The following is a 21,164-nucleotide window of genomic DNA, read 5'->3' as shown; positions in this document are numbered from 1 at the left end:
ACGCCCGCGTCATAACACTTGTATTGAAGAAAAAAATATTTCAAACTTTTCATGCAGCTTCAATAGGCCGAAGGTGGAGATTTGTTATTCCTCTATAACGTTTAGGTGGAAAGTTCAATTTGTTAAAAGTGTTTTAGATTCAGTTCTCATTGCAAAAGACCCATTAGGAACTTATAACTGAGTCGACACTAAGTTCTCGACGCAGAAATAGGCTTAAAGTTACATCAGTCTAGTCCCGATACAACTACTTTTTCATATTATTGTATGAGGGCCCTATTTCGGTTTTAGGCTCACTTGACTCGCGTGCACCGTCGCGTGACAAAACTATGAAGAAATGGTAGATCGACGGCTTGAACATACTATAGTTTTAACACTTCTCTTCGTCTTACGACAGGACATACACTATAGATGCATGCACTTGATTGGGACCAACGTTTACGAAAACGTCGTGTCTCGTCACGTTACAGTAATGTAAAATGCATGGTGACGTGACGACGGCCAACACTACGTCATGTAAACGTTGTTCCCAATCAAGTGCATGAATGTATAGTAGGAGGTTTTTTCCGACTTCTTGACGGTTTCTCAAACTTTTTTTTGATTTATTCTACAAAAGTCCGATACTGTCCGACTTTTCCATAAAAGGTCGGATTCTTGGAAAACCGGTGAAAAATACTAGGGTTTCCTGAAATCCGACCTCTCAGGAAAGTCGGACAATGTCGGACTTTGGTCGGATAAATCAGGAAAAAGTTAGAGAAACCATTAAGAAGTCGGAAAAATCCTCCTACTACTGTTGGGGCGGGCCGGTTATTTCATTCTTCATCCTGATCATTCCGCCTTCCTTGGGATGGAGCAGCAAGTACACTGCTCTCCAGAGCTACACGCAGACTGTCGGGAGAAATATTAAAGGCAAATAATACTGCCCTCTGAGTAGACTCGAAAACATAGATCAACTTCCTGTCGCTACAACGGACGATTTGCTTGCAGTGTACCTGGCGACGAGATAGAAATAAAGGTTGCGTGACGTAACCGTTGTACACCACTGGCCCATGGGGTATTGAGTGAAAGGTGACTTTTCGGTGGTGTTTACCAAACAGTTCATCACCAGGGTGCAACTCACCTCCAGGGCTTTTGCGCCGATGCCACGGGGAAGGGGGCAGGCTACGTTTTGAAGTCGCACCATGCTCCATACATGCGTTATGCTATGCATGCGTGGAGGATGCTCCTAACAGTAAGACGAAAGAATCTTTCGATTGTACGGCTTTTTATTAATACACCCTGTTATAAAAAACGATCGACGAAAAATGTTTGCTATCACAATTAAGATTGATCTTGATCACTCGACAGAGTACACGTTTGTTGATTTACATAATATGAACTACAACTAAAATACAACTATCTACTTGTTTGTACAAATACATAATACAACACCGTCAAAAAAGTCAGCTACCACGCCTATACCGATCCACTAAAATCTTCGCTGTCACAATTAAGATTGATCTTGATTATTCGACAGAGTACACGTTTGTTGATTTACATAATATGAACTACAACTGAGATACAACCATAAAAACCTTTTGTACGAATGCCTGAACATCGCTTTGTTACCCGTCCTGTAACGCACGCGTTGAAAGCATAGGTATTTTACGATGCTGTTGTCGCAAGCGTTAACAAACGGTTCATGTTACAAGCATTTCTTGTGATTCTAGCTGAGGAAAGAAGTTATTCCTTTATTGTCGACATTCCAACAGAACTTTATAAGGCTGTGGCAAGACTTGAGCCGAGAGGTCTTGAAAGGTCAAGTCACTCTTGTGGCCCTCTTCAAACCTGAAGTTAAACTTCTGGAACATGGCCGTGTAAATCATGAAGATCTCTGGCTTTGCGATAGCCTCGCCTAAACATACTCTCTTACCCGCCCCGAATGGTAGGAAACTCCGGGGCTTAGGGAGAAGTTTCCCGTCTTGGTCCAGGAAGTTGTTAGGGTCAAAGTCATCTGGGTTTTTCCACTGCTTTGGGTCTCTGTGAAGTGCATGATGGTTTATCACCACAACAGTGTCTTTTGGGATTTCGTAGTCTCCTTTAAGATAAAGGACAGTGTCGAGAGTAATGAAGAATAGTATAATACTTGAAGACAAAGAATTGGATAACACTGTATTTACTCACAGGTCCAATCAACCAGGTCTAAACGCAATAACAATGTGGACTAGTTTATCATTCGTGAAACTGTAAGAACAACGTTTTGATGAGCTTGTTTTGTCGGTCTTCAAGAAAGTAGGCGATGACTGATGCTGTTGGATATCAAGAAGTATAAAACTTTGGAATAAACAGTCAGAGGGGCACCACCCTGTTAATATAAATCCTTTATTAATCCACTGGCTTATAAAACCATCAAGTTCTCTAACTTACCTATGGTAACGTCGCACATGGCTTTATGGGGCACCCCAAGGGGGACGATGGTCCCAAATCTCATTGCTTCGTACATCACAGCCTCACAGTACGGCATCTTGGCCTTGTCAGCGGCCCTGGGAAGACGCGAGGAACCTAAAGGGCAGAAAATTTTGTGATTTCTTTTAAGCAAATACATGTACTCGGTAAAGGACTTTTTAAACGTAGGATATTGGCAAGACAAAAGTAGGAGGCCATCTGGTATCATTCTGTTTTAGGGTGTCACTGTACATGCTGGACACAACTCATGACATCTTCGACATTTGTGAGTCGAGAGAATCTTTTTGAGGCTTTACTGCCCTAAGGGACGTGAGGACATAGAGAGAGCTCCGACCTACCAACAACATCTTCTATCTCCTGTTGAACCTTGGCCTGGATCTCCTGATATTCGGTCAGCAGTAATACGATGAAGAGTAATGTTGCCGATGTCGTCTCAGTGCCAGCTGCAAGAAATGTCCTTGGATAAACTTCTTGCGAACAAAGATTATATTATGCGCTTTTAATCTTAGAGGTATTAACAGTCATGACTTATGACTATATACCATAATCCGTCAAAATACAATCGGGCAGGACACATTTTCCCGGGGGACTCAAGCCTTTTTCTACTTCGAAACCGGCACGCTCCTCTGGTTCGTCGAACTACAAGAATAAACATGGCACACAAAGCTAACATGAGGGGGACTTGTGTGGACAAGTGACCAGTTTTCATAATAGTGTTAACGGGTGAATTCTTAGATATTTGAGTCAAACAGTGGTCAGTACGCACAATATCCCTTATCAAAATATTGACAAAGGGTGAAGTCTAATCACAAAACACGTTCCGAAACAGACCTTAAAATGGTATCAGAGCAAAAGGCCGCATAGGGATTGTCCGTAATACAAATGTACGTTCAAAAACACTCCACAACATAATGATGTCTGCTATTTTTCTCTCACCACTGAAGATGTCTAATATTGTCTGCTGGTAATGTTGGTCATCCAATACGACCTTCCTGCCGGTTTCCTCCTCCTCTTCTGTGTCCTTCTCCACTTTCAACATGTGGTCAATGAAATCCTTCAGGTTGTCTGTAAATACGGTGAATGATGAAAGTACACTTACGTAGTTACATAAACAGGAACGTCATCTTAATATTTAGTTATACACAGGCATTTGTGCCCATCATAACGAATTTGTCCGCCAAACATAGACGTTATGTCGGGCTCCCTGTTTTACCAAACAGATTTTATGTTGAGTGTCCAACAAACAATTTACATTGGGCGGATGTCAATCTGGGGTAGCCTCAATATAATTATTTTATGTCGGAAAATTGGTCGAAAATTTCTGATTTTTTTTTCAAAATTGGAAAAAAATTGATCAAAATGTGTTTTGACCCCTCCGCCCCCAAAAAAGTGAATTTGAAAAAAAAATTGAAGATATTTTTTGAACAAAATCCACTTTTCAACTTTTCACGAAGAAACAATAAATACAGAAAAAAAAATTAAAAATTTTTTTGGAAAATTTGAATTAAGAAAAATTTAAGTCAATATGATAAGATTCTGACAAAATTAGGATCCGTTCCGATTAGGACCAGCCTCTGCCAAGTGATCGACCTCTGTCATTTGAGCAAGGCAAGGCACCAAATGTTCTCATCATTACCTGGGTCAAACTTCTCCTTGTGCTCTTGAACTTGCTTGAGGGTGTAGCCATTTAGTATATCAGCGATTTTTTCTATCCTTTTGAAGCCAGATGTCGGGGGAAAATATCTCGCTGGTGGGAAGTAATCGACCAACATCATTCCACCGCCAAAGAGTTCTGCAAATTCCGTATTGGCTTGGAAGAGAACTTGGAATTCTTCGTCCTCCAGCTCGAAACTGAAAATAATTCAAGTAAACATATATTTTTGTGTAGTCTAACTTGAAATACAGCAGTCTGGTCTATCAGAATAAATCTAATGACGGTTAACAGACGAAGCATATTAGTTTGGATATGACCTCCACTGAGGCAACTGCACTCATCTTTCTCATACCATTACCAAATATTGCTAATGTTGTCAGAGAAGTAAGTCTCATCTTTTTTGGCCCGCACAACAGCAAACGATATATACATGTACTCTATTCTTACTTCGTATCGAAGCACATGGCACATATGATGTTGTAAACATGCAAATTAAGAATCTCCCTTGGATCAAATGCCTCTTTATTCCTGGCTTTCTCTTCGAAGATTCGGATACCATTCTCAATGCTGGCGTGAGCCATGGTCTCGAGGCGTCCTCCCGAGAAAAGATTCCTGTAGGTTAGAAATAACTAGAGGGTTATTTTTTATCCCCGTGTGTTTGTAACCCTGATAGTCAATTGTGTAAAATTCCACTCAGATGCGTTTCACCAGTCGGAGGCTTTTTGCGACTTCTTTTCTCTATCTTTTTCCTGATTTATCCGACAAAAGTCCGACATTGTCCGATTTTTCCCTGAAAGGTCGGATTTCTAGAAACCTGTGAAAAATACCAGGGCTTTCTAAAAGTAGGGCATTAAAGATCGGCAACTACTTTCTCTTACTATTGTATCTTCGTATTGGTTTTATCGTCTGACTTAGGTGTACAGATATTTTGACAGCAGACGTTCAATGTGATTAAAAAAGTAAACAAGTAAAGGTAAGTTCAGGTGAGGCAACCTCGTACCTTAGAGCAGCACCAGCGATTCGTCTTTGGTATTTGACGCGATCTGAGTAGTCTGCTAGCGCAATGTCCTTTCCCCCGAACGTCATTTTATCAGCTAAAATGAAATAAAACGTGTAGGCTTCCATCCTTATCAGCAATGATCGCCACCATCAGTAATTTTGACCATCTACCATTTTTAAGATGATATCTACTTATAACTAGTCATTCGAAGAACTCATGATTAGAGGACCTAAAAACCCACTTTGGTTCATCTCGGTATTTATCATCACCAGATTTGCACAAAGTTCATTAAGAACCGTTGCTAGTGTAGACTTGCCAAGTTGAGGTGCAGTGAAGATGGCTTAGACTCTCAGTTAAGATTGTTCAGACAGTTCATTCCGATTGGTTCTGGAGAACTGCCCGATGAAGCTGGATAAAGGGCTTTTGATTGGCTAATATTAGACAAGAAATTATAACTTATATTTCTTTGGTAACTTACTGCTGTAGAGAGACATCCTTCCAGCGGTTTCTGTCGACTTGGTAACCAGTGCCTCCATCGCCTCATTTATCTCGTTTATCACGACCATCTCCCCCATTACTGTAAAAAGAAATCAGTCTCATATTGAATATTTAACATATGACAGGTCTAGGTTTCTTTTACAGCTATGCAGATGCATCTTGCCACTCTCCAAGGCAACGTGCTTGAAACGATATCGCTGACTAAGTGCATGTAAAGTTTAAAGTAACCAATATAACAACTCAAATGTGATGGCGACGTAATATCAAAGTGGTGCTATTAGTAAATCCTTTAAGGGGACTCATGTCTTTATATCAATGAATCCACTGATATCAAACCGCTTTTCCTACCTGTATTGACCCTGACCAGGCTGCCATACTTCTGACCCCACTCATGGAAGAGTTCAAAGTATCTCTGCCCATGCTTGGAACGCATAAACGCTGAAAGAAAGAAACAACAATAAGTTCTACAATGTGAAAAAAGCGCTCTTTTTGTGTGGTAGGCCTATCAGTTGTCATGGTCTTACTTTCTCTGGGTAGCAGGCCTTGTCAGTCGTGTCGCTTCTTTTTTGGGTTGAAAGCCTATCCATTTTCTCGTTGTTCCTCTCTCTGTGTATGTAGTGGCCCTATCTAGACCATAGTCATGTCGTAGAAGCTTTATGATGGTCCATTGCACGCAGCTAGAAGGGAGTTGTTTGAGGCCAGAGACAATTGAACTTACCTATAGCACATCCAATGATCGGCAAACTGAAAGGTCCAGGCGGTAGATTGTATTTCTTACGAGGGTAGAAAATCCAGGTAACCACTAAAACGACAAGGAAAACCGTCACCGTGATGGGGTCGAAGAACCCAGCCATCCCTGATAAGTCAAAGTCAATCCCGTCGCACAAGGTCTTCAGTCGTCTGCAAGTAGCTTGATAGCCAAACCCGAACTAGCAAAGAACCGAACACGCAATTGCTAGTGACGTGTAATGCTTATTCTCAATGAAGACCTAGATTTCAGACAGGTCATTATTTAGGCCACTCGCTTGGCAGTTGTTGTTCTGTTTTTGTTAGGACAATATCACAGTTCGCTTGAAGTGTTTGCTCGGCATGCTTAAAGCTGACATGCATGCATTAAAACCCTAATGGCCAAGTTAGAAAACACTAACGCCCGTCCGCCATGTCTTGAACGACCGGTCAGCCATGTTCAAACGCCCTCAGATATGATAGACTACCAGCAGGCTGCAGTATTCACCAACAGAGCACCGGATGTGGAGCTCATATTAGTGGCCATCGCAACCTCGCGCGATCATTGCCATATGATCAGACAGTTCCTCATTACACACATGGTTTTAATACTAGCAAAGCGGGAAATTTTTTTGCATTAAAACTCAAAAAATAGCTGCGTGCTCTTATAATCATCACAGGGTGTCATGTTCATCACCAGATTATGTATCTTATGAATTCACTTTGCCAATATTGTAAAAGGGCAAATTTTAAAGGGCAACTTTGAAACTGAAAATGGTACAGATGGCACAACATACACCATTCTGTCAAGCTTGTAAGTGAACTATGCTCATTTATAACAACGGCTTCATGGCATAGTTGGTAAGACGGCAAGGATCAAGTGTCGAGGGCTCCGAGTTCGAACCCGCGCGAGGAATATTTTTTCGTTTTTTCTCTACACGAGAACTTCTCTGTGACGTGTCTCGTCAATGAACTTGTTGTCAAGTGAGAGCAGTCGCTGGGTGTCGGTTGGTCGTTTGGTGGTCGGGCGTTTGTGTTTTCTAACTTGGCCGTTAGAGTTTTTATGCATGCATGTCAGCTTTAAGAGAGGATTAATGCCTAGGAAATGGGGCAGACCAATTATTGAACGTCGTACATGCATTCCAACATGCATTCTCAGACGATCACGTCACTGCTAAATATAAATTTTCTGTACGTCCTTTGATCCAAGTCGATAACCTACTTTTTCCTACCCTTAAACACAATACACATGAAGGCCTAGCTTCACCATTAACATGGCGAGTGTCATCGTGTATGTTAGTGTATGTTCCTGTGACATTAAAATAGGCAACTGTTGGCCTACTTGCGTTTTTTATCAGTGGTTTTGCGACGACCAGAGCTTGTTCTGCCGCGATTATGTAGAGTTCAATGTGTTCATATAATAACTATAACTTTTCATCCGTGACATAAACAACGAACAAGGCATTTCCACAGAGCGGGCTCCCATATGATTCACGATGTCACTTTTCATCCTCATGTCGTGTTTTCTGGCCTTAGTCAGTTAACTTGTGACGAGTGAAACGAGACAAGTGCCAACGTGAATCCTGTATAGCGCAGACCTGGTTCCCTTGATATTGAGTTAGACTTCGTAAATAGTTAATTCACCTAACATACTCATATTAAACAATAATATACAAGTTATACTCCCATAATATCGTTATACAGCAATTACCAATCTATATATTACTCCATATCTAATTATGATAGAAGACGTCCACGAATGCCCTCACTTATTAAGGACCAACGCGAATGCTGTAATGTACCCGTACCTACACGTCTTGGAAGACGGAGGTTTATGTTTCTCTTTGGGATGATGTTAATATGCTTAGTTGGTTGACGATTTTGGACTACACCTGGGAATAAAGGCAGTTCATCATCACTAGGCGACACGTTTTTATGATCCTCGCAGCTGAATGTTGTGTTAAGACACTCATGGTAAACAACAACTTACTCTCTCGTTGCGACAAATGACCTTTATCGTGTTTGCGTAGGTACTCAAGTATTCCTCACTAGAAATCTGCCTTGTATTTTGTTTCACCTCTGGCCAATCCGTTGGGATTCAGGAAGCACTGTCCAACGTGTTTTTTTCCAAAAGTACATAACCATGGGATGACTTAAGCAGAATTAGGCGGAATCGTATTTACAGCCCCGGGTAAAACTCACTGATATTTTCTATTAGTAAACCGCAATGCTTTGGAAAGTGTACCTAAGTGGTAATTAGCTTATTCCTCGGGAAAACAGACCTCCAAGATGATTTTCAAGCTTGTCGTGGTGAAAAGGAAAGGCCAACCAACTATATGTTTGAATATGTACTCTAGTTAGAGAAGCTTAAGAGAAGCCACGGTGGTAAATAAGCTAGGGTCCCCTGGCTACAGTGCCGGTCAAGAGGTCACTGGTTCGAACACCATTGTTAGCTCTGGTTGTTGCGCAGCTTATCTGAGATGTACTGAAAGTTTTCAGAATGGACTAAGTTGAGGTGTCAATTCGGAAAATAATCTGTCCTGTTGATATCAAGCGATAAGCCTAAAGTTGAAATCGACATCGGAAAGCTATGTGAGATCTGAAAAACCTTTGGACAGACTCAAAAAGCATTACATATCATTGTATGACGTGTCTTGGTGGTAGAAACTATCTTTATCCAAACCGCAAAAATAAGCCCAAACTAAGCCTGTTGAAGGAAATTCGAATCGTCACCAACCAATAGATTCTAATCGGCTTTGGCACATAGTAATCTTCTTGATCTTTCTGATGATGTCTCTAATTCCCTCTGTGGCCAGTGGGATATCAATACCAGCGAGACGTGAGTAGGACATTGATTAGGGATTCCGCACTCTACTTGGATGTTGATATGGGACTCACCGTTGCATTGTTATTTAAAATGACCACACCACAAATCCATCTAAGCCTAAAAAGGTGACGATCTCTACTGTATTTCATAATCGTCTTAATCACGATGTCACTTTTCACCCTCTTTTCATTTCATGTCATGTTTTCCAGTCTAATTCAGTTAACGAACATGATCGAGACAAGCAACATGTGAACCGTTAACCATGAAAAGTGACAACTTGAATCCAATGTAAGCCTAGCCTTATAAAGTAACTTTTCCTTCTTAAAGTCACACTTAAGACGAGTCAGCTTGACCTCTATGTAAACCAGCTGAATGGTCTCCTTTCTCATGTTTGCTCCTAATCCCGAATCTGCTCATCCTGCTCTGAACTAACCAAGCTCATCACCACGTTTGAAACACGACACGAATCAGCCAAGTCAATTCGATGCTGGTTTTATTTGGGCCAGAATCAGGGATGCCGAAACTCCGGCCGGGACACGGTCGGAGGAATTGATCGTATAATTTCCCCGGTGATGTCAGCAATGCGCACAGCTAATCATGGCGTGTTCTTCAAAGAAATGTATTAGCCGATCGGATGTGGCGAAATCTGGCAATCGTTTCGGGGAGAATAGATTATTGTTGGAAGCGAAAATAAGATACCGGAAGTATAATTGACCTGTGGCAGACGATAACTGGGTCTTTTTCTGCGCAGCTGTATATTTCTATGAGAATGATATAATCACAACTTCATCAATGTATGCTTGTTCTCAAACAAAAGTAAAATGAAATTGAAAGAACCTTGACTTCCTGCAGATTGTAATTATTCATTTAATTGAATGGCAACAGTCTCTTTTCTTGCAGAGTAAAATTTCGACCATGAGCGGACGCGTCCCTCTGTCTATCCTTGGCCTGGCCCTGATGGCGTGTCTCCTCTCAAATGGGTAAGTACAGCTTTTCAACTGAAATGTTGGTCGTAATGCTGTCACCCGCCATATTTTATCTTTCAGCCAATGAAGGCCGTCATTTGCTATTGAGCGTGGCAAATCTAGTGAATAAAAGCCGAACAAACCGATTGCTGATTAGTAAATAATTCAGCTCTGTAGCCCATCTGATTGCATGATGACAAGACCAGTGTCATCTACATGGGAAATTACAAGCATGTCCTGCCTAACTTGACAAATGAGAGGGCGGTCTTTAGATTACTGACTGAGGTGACTTGTTCTTCTTCAGATTACTGCTCTTCAGCAAATAGAAAACCTTCTGAACCTCTTTTGAACGAAAGGGTGTTCTTTCGTTAGAAAGATGTTAGTTGCTCTATACTGCTTGGATGTGTTTTTTCCCCTGGATAATAGCACTATCCTTTCTATTAGCGAATTCGCTGCCAGACTCCTAAGCGATTTTTAATTAAGTAACCCCGGAAAGGTTTCATCCTGGCTTAAGGTCATTTCTGTGTCTCATTCCGGACAATGAGAAGTGATGGTTCACCATTACTTAATGGATCAATCCGTATTCCTTTCTAAAGTGCGGCTCGCTCTAAATGGTCTTGTCGATGTACGTCATACACAGGGCCGCTAACACAAGAGATCACTGATCGATCATGGTGTACTATTATCCTTATTCAATTTCCATCCTGTCCAACAGTGGGATGATTGACCTAAACAATCTGCAAACATTACTTCCGACATCATCATAAGATAGTTAACGCAATGTTATGACCGCAAGAAAGAATAGAATCATGTGTATAAATCCCCAGTGAGTAGCGTCCGTGATTAATCATTACAGCGTCTGTCAGCGTTCCTCTCCGCTCGATACGGCAGCTAAGTGGCCTGTGAATGCCATGAGATGAACGCTGCAAGATTGAATAGAGGAAACAGAATCAGAGACCAATGACTGTCATTACCGTTGATAGATATAACGTTATGACAGTACCACAACAATTGTTCCTCCAGCATCGGGGAAGCTTACTCTTTCAGTATCGTAATATTGTGATTCCATAGCGGATGAGATGTTTTCATGACACTGTAATGAGATAAATAGTCTGCTGTTGAAACTCCTGTATACTAAAAGTGCAATGCTAGAAAATTCAATCGGTTTGTAGAGAAATCGAATTGGTTGCTTTATAGAGCATTTTTGATTTGTGTGGAATGATTGGTCGCTCTAGGCTATTATCATGAAGAGTTCAAATGTTCACATGTAACTGTTCACTTATCATGTCTGATATAAAGAACGAACGAGTCATTTCCAAAGAGCGGGCTTAGTTTGATTTACGATGTCACTCTCATGCCGTGTTTTCAAGCCTAAGTCAGTTGACTGGTGACAAATGAAACATGACTAGTGACAACGTGAGTCCTGCATAACACTGGCCTTTGGCAGGGTTTTACTTAGAGTTCACGTTATCACTTGTAACAAAATCACTTTCAGAACGAACATTTCCAAATAACGGGCAACATAAGAATCTCTGTGTCACTTGTCACCTCCATGGCATTGAATGTCATGATTTAAGCCTAAGTCAGTTGCTGGTGACAATAATTGTCGTGTGAAATATGGAAAGTAACAACGTGAATTGTCGCGTATTTCAATCATCGCTGATTTTATGTTCTTGGCTCCAACGTCACGTACTCCAACGTCTCGTACTAACCGACTGCGATTGCTCAACCATTAGTGGTGAAGAGTTACTAGGAAACCATTACTAGATGAAAATGTTTGAAAAACTGTCGTCTGACTTTGATAACATCAATGTTAAGTGCATTAAGAACAACTGTCCATAGTTAGATGATCACCTTTGCTTTAGCTAATTTTAACTACCTGTGTGGTAAACATCCCCTGTCGACACTATTCAACTCATGATGACAAAGCCAGAGTCAGAAGCAGAAAGACAGCTGTACTTTATTCGGAACTCATGTCCACTCTTCGACAAAGGTATTGTTAGAACAATGCTTGTTTACCCTTTGCCTTAGCACCAGGAGCATTTCGGGCGGAGATGAACCAACACCTACTTGCGGTCTACTCGACTAAGCTCCAATCTTATACAACACGCGAAGGACGTGTGGGTTCGCCGGAAACAAAGCTCCATAGGTTGGTGAGAGACCAGACGGTAGCATGTTTTACACTACATGCATGGCTATAAAGAAATATGGTTTCCCACGGCATCAACGTCTGTGAAAGGCACCATTAGCTTTCGAATCCTTTGGTGTTTCATCAGCCGAATTCCATCTCTTGTGTACAGCTAACGTTTGAAGATCATAACAATCGTAGAGTTTACCACTCTATCTCGTCTCCTTTTGTCAATGTTCAATTTGCATCCCAGAGACCCGGGAAACCCTTTCATGCGAACAATTCCATGCTAAAAAAACACCCACAAACCGTCCAAAGGTCGCCTTAACTGAGAAGGAAAAAGATGACCTTAAACTGAACCATGCATTTTATACCTCTGATGCTGTTAACAGCATTTACACTGACAGAAAACACAATATCATTTGATCTGAGTCACATACGGAAGAAAGGTTGGCATTTGCGGTGAGAAATTTCATAACGCAAACTTCGTGCTTTTACTTTGAAGCTTCACTTTAATGCATTACGGGGCGGATTGATGAAATTGGAATGGAGTTAGCCTTATATTGCATTGTTCAATTGCTTGCATCTGTAGGGGGAATTTGCTACGATATTATTGGATTCTTCTTTCATCTTCTGTTTTTTTGTGTGCTTTTACCAGGGCCTGTTCACGTTGTTTAATGTGATTAAAGTACAAGTAACAACATTTCATCGAAAGGTTGCGAGCTAGCATACTTCCTAACCGTGGCAACCTGGCCCTGGTTTGAGACAGCACCTATAGCGTATTCAACAAAAGATTCCGCAACAGTCTATGTTTGCCAATCATAGACTCTTGTAAATATGAGAGTTATCGGTCAGAAAAGGATTAGAAGGTAGAGAAAGAACTAATTTACAACAACATGTCAGGTTGCAGTGTTTGAAAAGAAACAAGTGTCGTCTTTGCCTGCAGATAAGATCGCCAAGCCTTCCTCTTCGTGCCTCCGATTACCAATCTGCACCTACCTCCAGTGACATGGAGACCAAAACAGAAAGTGACATTTCCTTGATCTCATACGCAGTACGAGATTGAATGAGATTCCTAGCTTCATTCACAAAGGTAGGCTGTTGTTTAACAATCTTGATGAGTTGTTCGGATCTTTCGCTTCAAATACACGAAGGGAAATCAAAGGTCGTCTTCATGATGCACTAGCTTGGATGTATGTCGAGCCATGACCATGCTCTTAGACTCAGTGAATACGTAAATTTATTGTAGATGGCACATCCCTGCAGTATGGTTTCTGTCCGTCAGCTCAGGCTATCCGATTTTGTCAGTGCGGATGCCAGCCCCAACAAAAAAGGCGCTCGCCCCCGGGGTGTGTTGGTCTGCTTGCTTGAGCGCAAGACTCTGTTAGTATCACTCTCGGTGGATGACCACTTGTGCATCATTTGCTTTGCTCTAGGGACATATTGTCTGATACCATTAGCCTGCCTCTGCCTACTGAGACGGCCCTTGTTCCACAGTCAGCCTGGCTAAACGTGCTGTATAGCCTAAGGCGCAGATTTCTCTGTTTTGTTCCAAGCCTTTTCCAACATGGATATGTTTTTTCTTTGACCGTATCGAAAAGGTTTTACGGTGTCAAGGCAATACACCTACCCGACCTGATATCGGCCGCGTTAGCACTTCCGGAATGTGATTATATCATAGGGGCCACACAGGGACCTTTTCTTCTGGAATGTTCCAAAAAGCCGCGAGGGTCTTTCCTGTCGGTGTTGTTTTGGCACCAAGCCTTGTTAATTGTTGTGAGGCATTGATGTGAACACTCCGCTCTTCTTCCCGATTGTTCCACTTATCACCTGTATAAGGGAGGTCCAAGCCTGCACCTGTTGGTCTGAAAATATAACCCCCTCATTGGACGACCTCACCCATCCCCGAATTAGCAAAATAACATACTAACTCAAATCTGACACTACGCACGAACCGGATGTGAATCTACAGAACGCTTCCAGACCACAATCCTGCTTTGATATAACCAAGAGACTTAGACCGATGGTTATCACTCCAAGGTAATAACAAGACAATAAAACAAAGATTCATGTCGCGAATTAGTTATTAGTACTTATACTTATGTTCCATGTGGTACTTTTGGAAATGTGTGGCGGCCTGATAAGAACATGTTAAGATAGCAACTCATTTAGGAGCAATGAAGACAGTACTGTATCTTGTTCATTGTCATAATGCTGAACCCACGGTGATATAACATTCCAGCTCCCCTTATCCATTAGTATTCATTATAAGTCCATGTCCTTTCCATTCCTTTTGAAGAATCTATCACGGTCCATGCTGTGTACGCTTGTACGCTTGTACTCAGACACTCATTTACTTACTTAAACCCTCCATTCCTCTGAGCGCATAGGCCACCAGCAAATTTCCTCCACCAGCAGTAATTCGTGGGTCTTTCACTCTTTTGCGTCGCCCGCCCGCTGTAGACGCTTTCCGTCGTGTACACTCGATCCCACCCCAGCATCGACAGAGTACCGTCATCTCCACTGGTTCTTGATGAGCTCGCCTCCACAGGTCTTTGGGGTGACTCGGTCCATCCACCTGAGTTGAAACATCCTAGGCAAGCAGGTGTTGATGAAGACTTGGTGTTTCTTCATTGCCGTTCAGAACGAAAACAAAGGCATTGACAAAACGAATTATAAACGTGCGTATGATCAGCTCAATCTGGATGAAATCTGATCAACCACTGATTTGTTTTATGAGATTCTACAAGTGCTGTGACATGATTTGAGATTGCCCTCACTGAGTAGCGATCAAGTGCTATCGATTAACCTGGCGCTGGCTTATAAGGACCATCCACCAACAAATTCAAAGAGTCATTATCCAATCTGGCATGCATCATACTCTTGACACGCTAGATCACTTCCTACTGATACCCTAGGCTAGTTATTTCAAGAGTTCAAATGTTTGCTCATTATATAATTCCAGTCTGCTTTTGGTTTTTGGTATATGTGGGGCTTTCAGTTGACGAAATAGCTCGCAGTCTGTGTGAAGATAACAAAGATGGCAACCCTAGGCAATTGACAGTCAGCTTGTTCAAGAAAGGAGTGAATGCTCTAGGACTTCAGCTGATGATAATGTATACAATAGTAAAAAATCTCATTGAGTGAAGAGTTGGCTCCAAGGGAATGGCATCAACATGAAGAGTTAACACGTTGATCACAGAGGAAAAGAGAATCTGAAGCATTTGATGAATCCTGCTAACGATAGCCCTCAACCTGAGCAAGGAGCGGACTCTAAGGCTGACGTTACATAGGCCTCATTCGTTCACTTCCCACATGTCACGTTCCAGCTTTACTTAACGTTCCTCGGTGAATGCACGGCCTTGTGGCATGCATTCAGTGAGGAACGAACGCATTAAGGGGAACGTGACATGTGGGAAGTGAACGAATGAGGCCTATGTAACGTCAGCCTAAGGGGCTGCAATAACACAGACGAGGTACAATAAAGAATATACGCCATAATAAAGATCAAAAGGCCTATGCTGAATAAAGTTAATGAAGTGCAAGCAAAACATTGTAAGTGTTAATACGAATTAGCTCACTCAGTAAGGTCACCTCATTATCTCCATTTAACATAGGCCTTTCATCTCTAATGCCCTATTTTGGGAAGCCCTGGTATTTTTCACAAATTTTCTAGAAATCCGACCATTCAGGGAAAAGTCAGACAATGTCGGACTTTCATCGGATAAATCAGGAAAAAGTTAGAGCAACCGTTAAGAAGTCGGAAAAAGCCTCCAACTAGTGAATGATAGTTTCTTTTCATGTATTTGACTTCAGTTGAATTAACTTTCGAATCTGTGAATTCGATTGCTAGACAATGTCTGAGATTGCTGTAAGAATTGCTAACATGGCAAAAACCAAGTGGTTACTAAATGCAACGAACGTTACCAGAATTTCTTTATCAATAAAGACGTTGTTCTGAACAGCTCTTGGAGTTGAGGTTTCCCCCGGACTTTCGCTGACGATACATTGTTGCCAAACACGATTTTGCCCTGAGCCACAAAAAACCTCACAAAAACTAGTTTCCTCAACTAAACCATTCTAAGTGACAAGCAAGCTTCCAGGTCTTAAGTAGTTTCGTTGCATTGAACAAGAGCATAGAAAGAGAACAACAAAGAGAATGCCAGCAGTCAGAGTCTCACTTCCTAGTTTCATGAACACTTTTGCATCTGGTTTATTTGGTGAAGAACGATTTGGAGTTGTGTTCGCGGCTGTGAGGTGCAGTTCTTTTCATAAAAGCACGTTCTTTCAGTGAGTTCGTCGCATACGTTCTGAACAGTCAAAAGATACGGTATAAATGATCATCGAGCAGGAAGCATGAATTGGCAAAACGATAACTTCTTTGATAGAAAACCGGTATAGTTATTTTCCATATTTCTCTCATTAATTGAAGAGAATTTGATCCAATTATTTACAGACTGGTACTTTCGTCAGTAAAATGTGCTCACTTTTTTTAAGGAATCTTTTTGATGTTGAAATTACTATGGCTTTCTCTTTTATAATTACTTTCCAAATTGATGAAAAATATAGATTGCGCCGTTGCACTTGACTGAATTCTCAGATTGGATTATAACTTCATTCACTAACTACTTGATGTTGTCAAACGCGATGTTTAATTGTCAGACTCCATAGGTGACAGCTTTACCGGTCATCATTTGGAGTTAGTACCTTGTTTGTCATGGGTAAAATGGACTCAGATTACGTTAGACTGCGATTACACATAGTATGCGTTTTCACATTGAACGTGTCACTCTTCACTTTCCATGCGTGACATGAAGAACGAACAAGTCATTCCACAGGGCGAGCTACAAGCGATTCACGATGTCACTTTTCACCCTCACGTCGTGTTTCAAGCTCAAATCAGTGGGCTCATGACGATTGAATGGTGACAAGTGACAACGTGAATCCTATATAACTCCAGCCTTATACCCACTTCTGCGTTTGAAACGAATGAAAACGCCGGCGAGACGGGAAACCCTTAGCTGAAGAGGCTTCAGTGGACCCTAAGACTGATTCTTACCACATTGACAGACATAGATGTCAGACTCATGTTTTGATGATATGAAACCATCATCGTACTATGACAACTTTAGCTGTTATCATTGACTTAGATGAAGTGCATGACACGCTTTGCCAGTTTAAATTTGAATCAGAAAAAAAAGCTTTATGATCTCATTAATACTCAGTACGTTGCCTGAGACTGAAATAATTTCCAAAAAAACTTCCTCCACCAATCAACTGTAACAACTAATTAATCTGAGAGAAAAAAACCTTGATGGGGCTCGTTATATTTATATTGGCCTGTCCAAATTATGACGTAACTGCTCAATTAATACGCCTAATATGATGTTCCGCAAGCTGTATAATTAGTAACCGCTCGGCCGTGACTTGTGAAATGTGTTGCTTCGCGCGATGGATTTTCAGATGCTTTTGGAAAGTTTCGTGGTGTAGTGGATTTTCAAGGTTTTGTTGTTGATTTAGTGGCAGTTGGTGTCATAATTAAGATGGATGGCATGGTTAGGTAGACATGGAGATGTATATGAAGATCAAGGCTTGGTTGTGTAGAACTAGTTAAATCCCAACCTTGATGTTGATTCTGATTTGATGTTACTTAGTTTCTCCTTCAGTTGAGCCCAGTAAACTTAACGACAACGTTTAACTGGTTGTTACGCCAAGTCACTTTCATGTTAGAACAACTGGATCCAACGCAGTAGGATGAGGTACGCAGATCCCGGTAAGATGAAGTTGAAATCGAACTTGGGGTAAACTGAGCTAAGGTGCGTCCAGCAAATATGGTGAATACTTAGATTTCACTTTCGCCCGATTATCTTCTTGTATATGGCTAATTAGATCAAGTTGTCGAACAAAGTATGACTTTCAGTAACCAGAGTTGGTGTGTTGACTTGTAGTCTTTGGCGCAGTAAAATCAATGAATGAATTTCACTCTATATGAAGTAGAGACTTGGGCATCAGTTTCGCATTGAGATTGAACGACACAACGAGTGAAGTTAATTGGGTGGTCGAGCCATTCATTCTCAGTCAACGAAAGGTCTAATTAGCTTAATCAGAGTTAAAATAAAGTTGAACGTACTCTAATAATGTCAATGACGTTCATTAGGTCAGCTCATTAATTGGGCAAAGCATCGTAACGTTAGTGTTCAGGTATTCAGTGTAGTTAACAGCCAACTATTTACAGCTTCGATGATTTTAGTACGGACAAAGACGCTGTACGGAAAATATACGAAAATATGCCCATTGAGGTTGCCTCTGAAAAAGGAACTGATTACACTTACTTGTCAGTACCAACAGAAACAAGAACATATTTGATCATTGTAAAACTTTCTTACTTATTGGTACCTTCTCGAGTTCTCAGACAGACATAATCATAAAAGCCACCACAGATCTCTTAGTTCAATGTGAAACTTGATTAAAATATAATTAAACGTCTCTCATCATCATCAAATGGGTGATCGTTCTGATCTCTTTAATCGACTCTAATTAAGTTTGTAAGAAGGATAATCTCGTTAACGCCATTATAACATCTTCATTTGGTACTTGTGAAAGTTGTTATGTTTCTGCTATTGATGAAGGAGATGCAATACCATGTGGTAAGCTGACATTTTAATGGTATTCATACTTGTTACCCCTGAATTACCTCGGAGTGACCTGCCTACCTCATAGTTTGGTTTAGGACCTGGATGAAAAGAGGGTGGCTGTTAGTAGTTATCGGTATTCTTTAAAGTCTTTGGTATATAGGTCACCTTTGAGATCGGTACCCAGCGAAAAACTAAATAACACCCTCAATTTCGAAGCTTCAATCAATGACTCAGTCTTTAATTACTATCTGACAATGTACTCGTCTCAAATATCATTAAATACTTTAAAACCTTAAAGGAAATTGAGAAATTTAAGCGGATTAGTTAAAATATCAATCCGCTAGAATGACATATTATCTAGCTCGTCTAGATACTCAAGTCATTGTGTATGTAAGGTATTCAAATTTGAAGGAAGCAATATGCTGTTCTTTGTCATATTAGCAGTGAGACACGACTTGAGATATTAACACTTTAATGTACATGTATATGTACACGACACAGGATAAGATCAGAACTTAGAGTATTATATGGTTTCTCAACCTGGCGTAGCTTACTTTTGGTCACTGATGCACCAAACCTAAAAACGTCATTAGCGAGAAGGATATTATTCATCAATACGCTGTGTATTATAAGAGTTTTGTAATTTCTCAAGACATCATATTCCTTTTCTGTTAAACGAGAACTGTCTTCTTAATTAACGGATTTTGTCTCTCGGATACAGGGACGGATATTTGCACGGACTTTGTTAACAATGATATTCTTATCAGGCGTAGGAATAACAATATGAACATATGTCTACAGAAAGGCGGTTTTCACAGACCATCATTGTCAATGCAAAAGACTTGTAAAGAGGCGATTTCAACCTAACATGACCTGAACACCCAATGTATCAATCACTCTACCAGGGATGTACATGTACCAGTTCAGGTGCAGTAATTATGTACATTTACTCTTGTACTGACTAAAATTGCCCTGTCATTAGCCTGAAAGGTCGCAGACATACTCATGCCCCCTCCTTTGAGAGCACCATCTTTGACATACCTTCACATTATTACTGAGATTAAAGCCACATCCGCCACAAAGATGACCAGTGTGCCACTGATACGCAGAAAGAAACTGCAGAAATGTCAACTAAAAGGTACATTTGATCCAGTTAGCGAAAAGTGCTCTTGACATGTTTGATGGCGATGCATTGTGAGCGAACGACATGCAGTGCAACCAGGCGCAAAGAGCTTGCAGGCTATTTTTAAAAAAGCGTCGCAGCAAAGTGATCCCTGGTGCTTTTTGCTGAAGCTTTTGTTAGTGATATGCATTTTCCCGCTTGAAGGAAAAACAAGAGTTTTAGAGTAGAAATCAAGTGTATCCATCACCAAGACTTTAGCTCATTGCACTGTGGTTTGTAGATCGCTGATCTTAGCCTACCATATAGAGACGTTCACTTGACGAAAAAAATCTAGGAACAGTCTTCATTTTTACTTTGGAAAACATCGTAAATGCTTGGCAAACTATGAAACGACGAATGTGAAAGGCAGTTTCAGACTGATAATATCAGAAGTACAGATTTGCAGTCATTCTAGAAACGCGTATGCAATTATTGTACTGAATGCAATGAGCTTCTACCTCGTTTCCTCTGTCATCAGATCAGTGTCGTAGCTTTTGACGAATGGTTTCTTTAGCAGTTCTTACTCTATCTGTGACATTGTCACAATGTGATATTCATGTCAGTGCAACAGTACATTAACAACTATGATCTCTTTGTAACGGCAATAGCATAGCAGCGTTTGTCTCATTCAAACTTGGCAAAAAAAACTAAGACATCATATTTTGTGTCTCGAGTTTTGTTTTCCTTATTGTCAGGATCTAAGCAGATGAGATTAAAAGAAAGTGCGATCAGTCATCTTTCTGTTGATGAATTTTTTGTCAGCTACAGACAGATGTCAGAGGCTCTTACTGATCACATATGAATAGATGTGACAATCGCTTGGATCTCATCGCTGAGGGGGTAGAACTTACGAATCTGTTTTTTTTGTCCGCTTTTGATGATCTTATAAACTTCGTACGCGGGCAAAAGGGGAAATGTCCCAGAGTACAGTTTACATGAACTTATATTTAATCTATTATATGCATCGCTATTAATTGGTCTCAATTGCAACTCTCATTGAACAAGAACCCAACTCAACTGTCATCATGTATTGGTTAATATGACTTCATCTTATTTGAAAATCCAATTTCCCCACTTGAAGTTGGCATGTACCCGAATGCCAAAAATCTGCTTTGAATTGATACACA

General features: G+C 40.8%; 2 protein-coding genes across 3 annotated transcripts in view; one reads left to right on the top strand and one right to left on the bottom strand.

Annotated features, from left to right (window-relative positions):
• The window catches only part of LOC135494631 (trichohyalin-like), a 60,411-nt gene that overhangs the window by 341 nt on the left and 38,906 nt on the right, over positions 1-21,164 (top strand). Inside the window, exons 2-3 of one of the 2 annotated variants that reach the window (XM_064782775.1) lie at positions 9,357-9,435; positions 10,048-10,127. In XM_064782775.1, the coding sequence (XP_064638845.1) occupies positions 10,063-10,127 (65 nt within the window). In that variant the 5' untranslated portion in view covers positions 9,357-9,435; positions 10,048-10,062. The remainder of the gene's footprint in view (positions 1-9,356; positions 9,436-10,047; positions 10,128-21,164) is intronic. The other variant, XM_064782774.1, reaches the window with a different exon arrangement.
• Positions 1,251-6,611, bottom strand: LOC135494992 (cytochrome P450 2C42-like). The gene is made up of 10 exons (XM_064783374.1): positions 6,313-6,611; positions 5,943-6,032; positions 5,575-5,673; positions 5,097-5,190; positions 4,544-4,708; positions 4,079-4,293; positions 3,379-3,507; positions 2,781-2,885; positions 2,404-2,538; positions 1,251-2,074 (listed from the first exon to the last, which is right to left on the bottom strand). The coding sequence occupies exons 1-10, from the start codon at positions 6,446-6,448 to the stop codon at positions 1,728-1,730; spliced, it is 1,515 nt and encodes a 504-aa protein (XP_064639444.1). The 5' UTR covers positions 6,449-6,611; the 3' UTR covers positions 1,251-1,727.

Source organism: Lineus longissimus, chromosome 10 (assembly GCF_910592395.1).
Source record: "Lineus longissimus chromosome 10, tnLinLong1.2, whole genome shotgun sequence".
In the NCBI taxonomy this organism is placed as follows: Eukaryota; Metazoa; Nemertea; class Pilidiophora; order Heteronemertea; family Lineidae; genus Lineus; species Lineus longissimus.
This window is presented reverse-complemented; position numbering and strand designations above follow the sequence as displayed.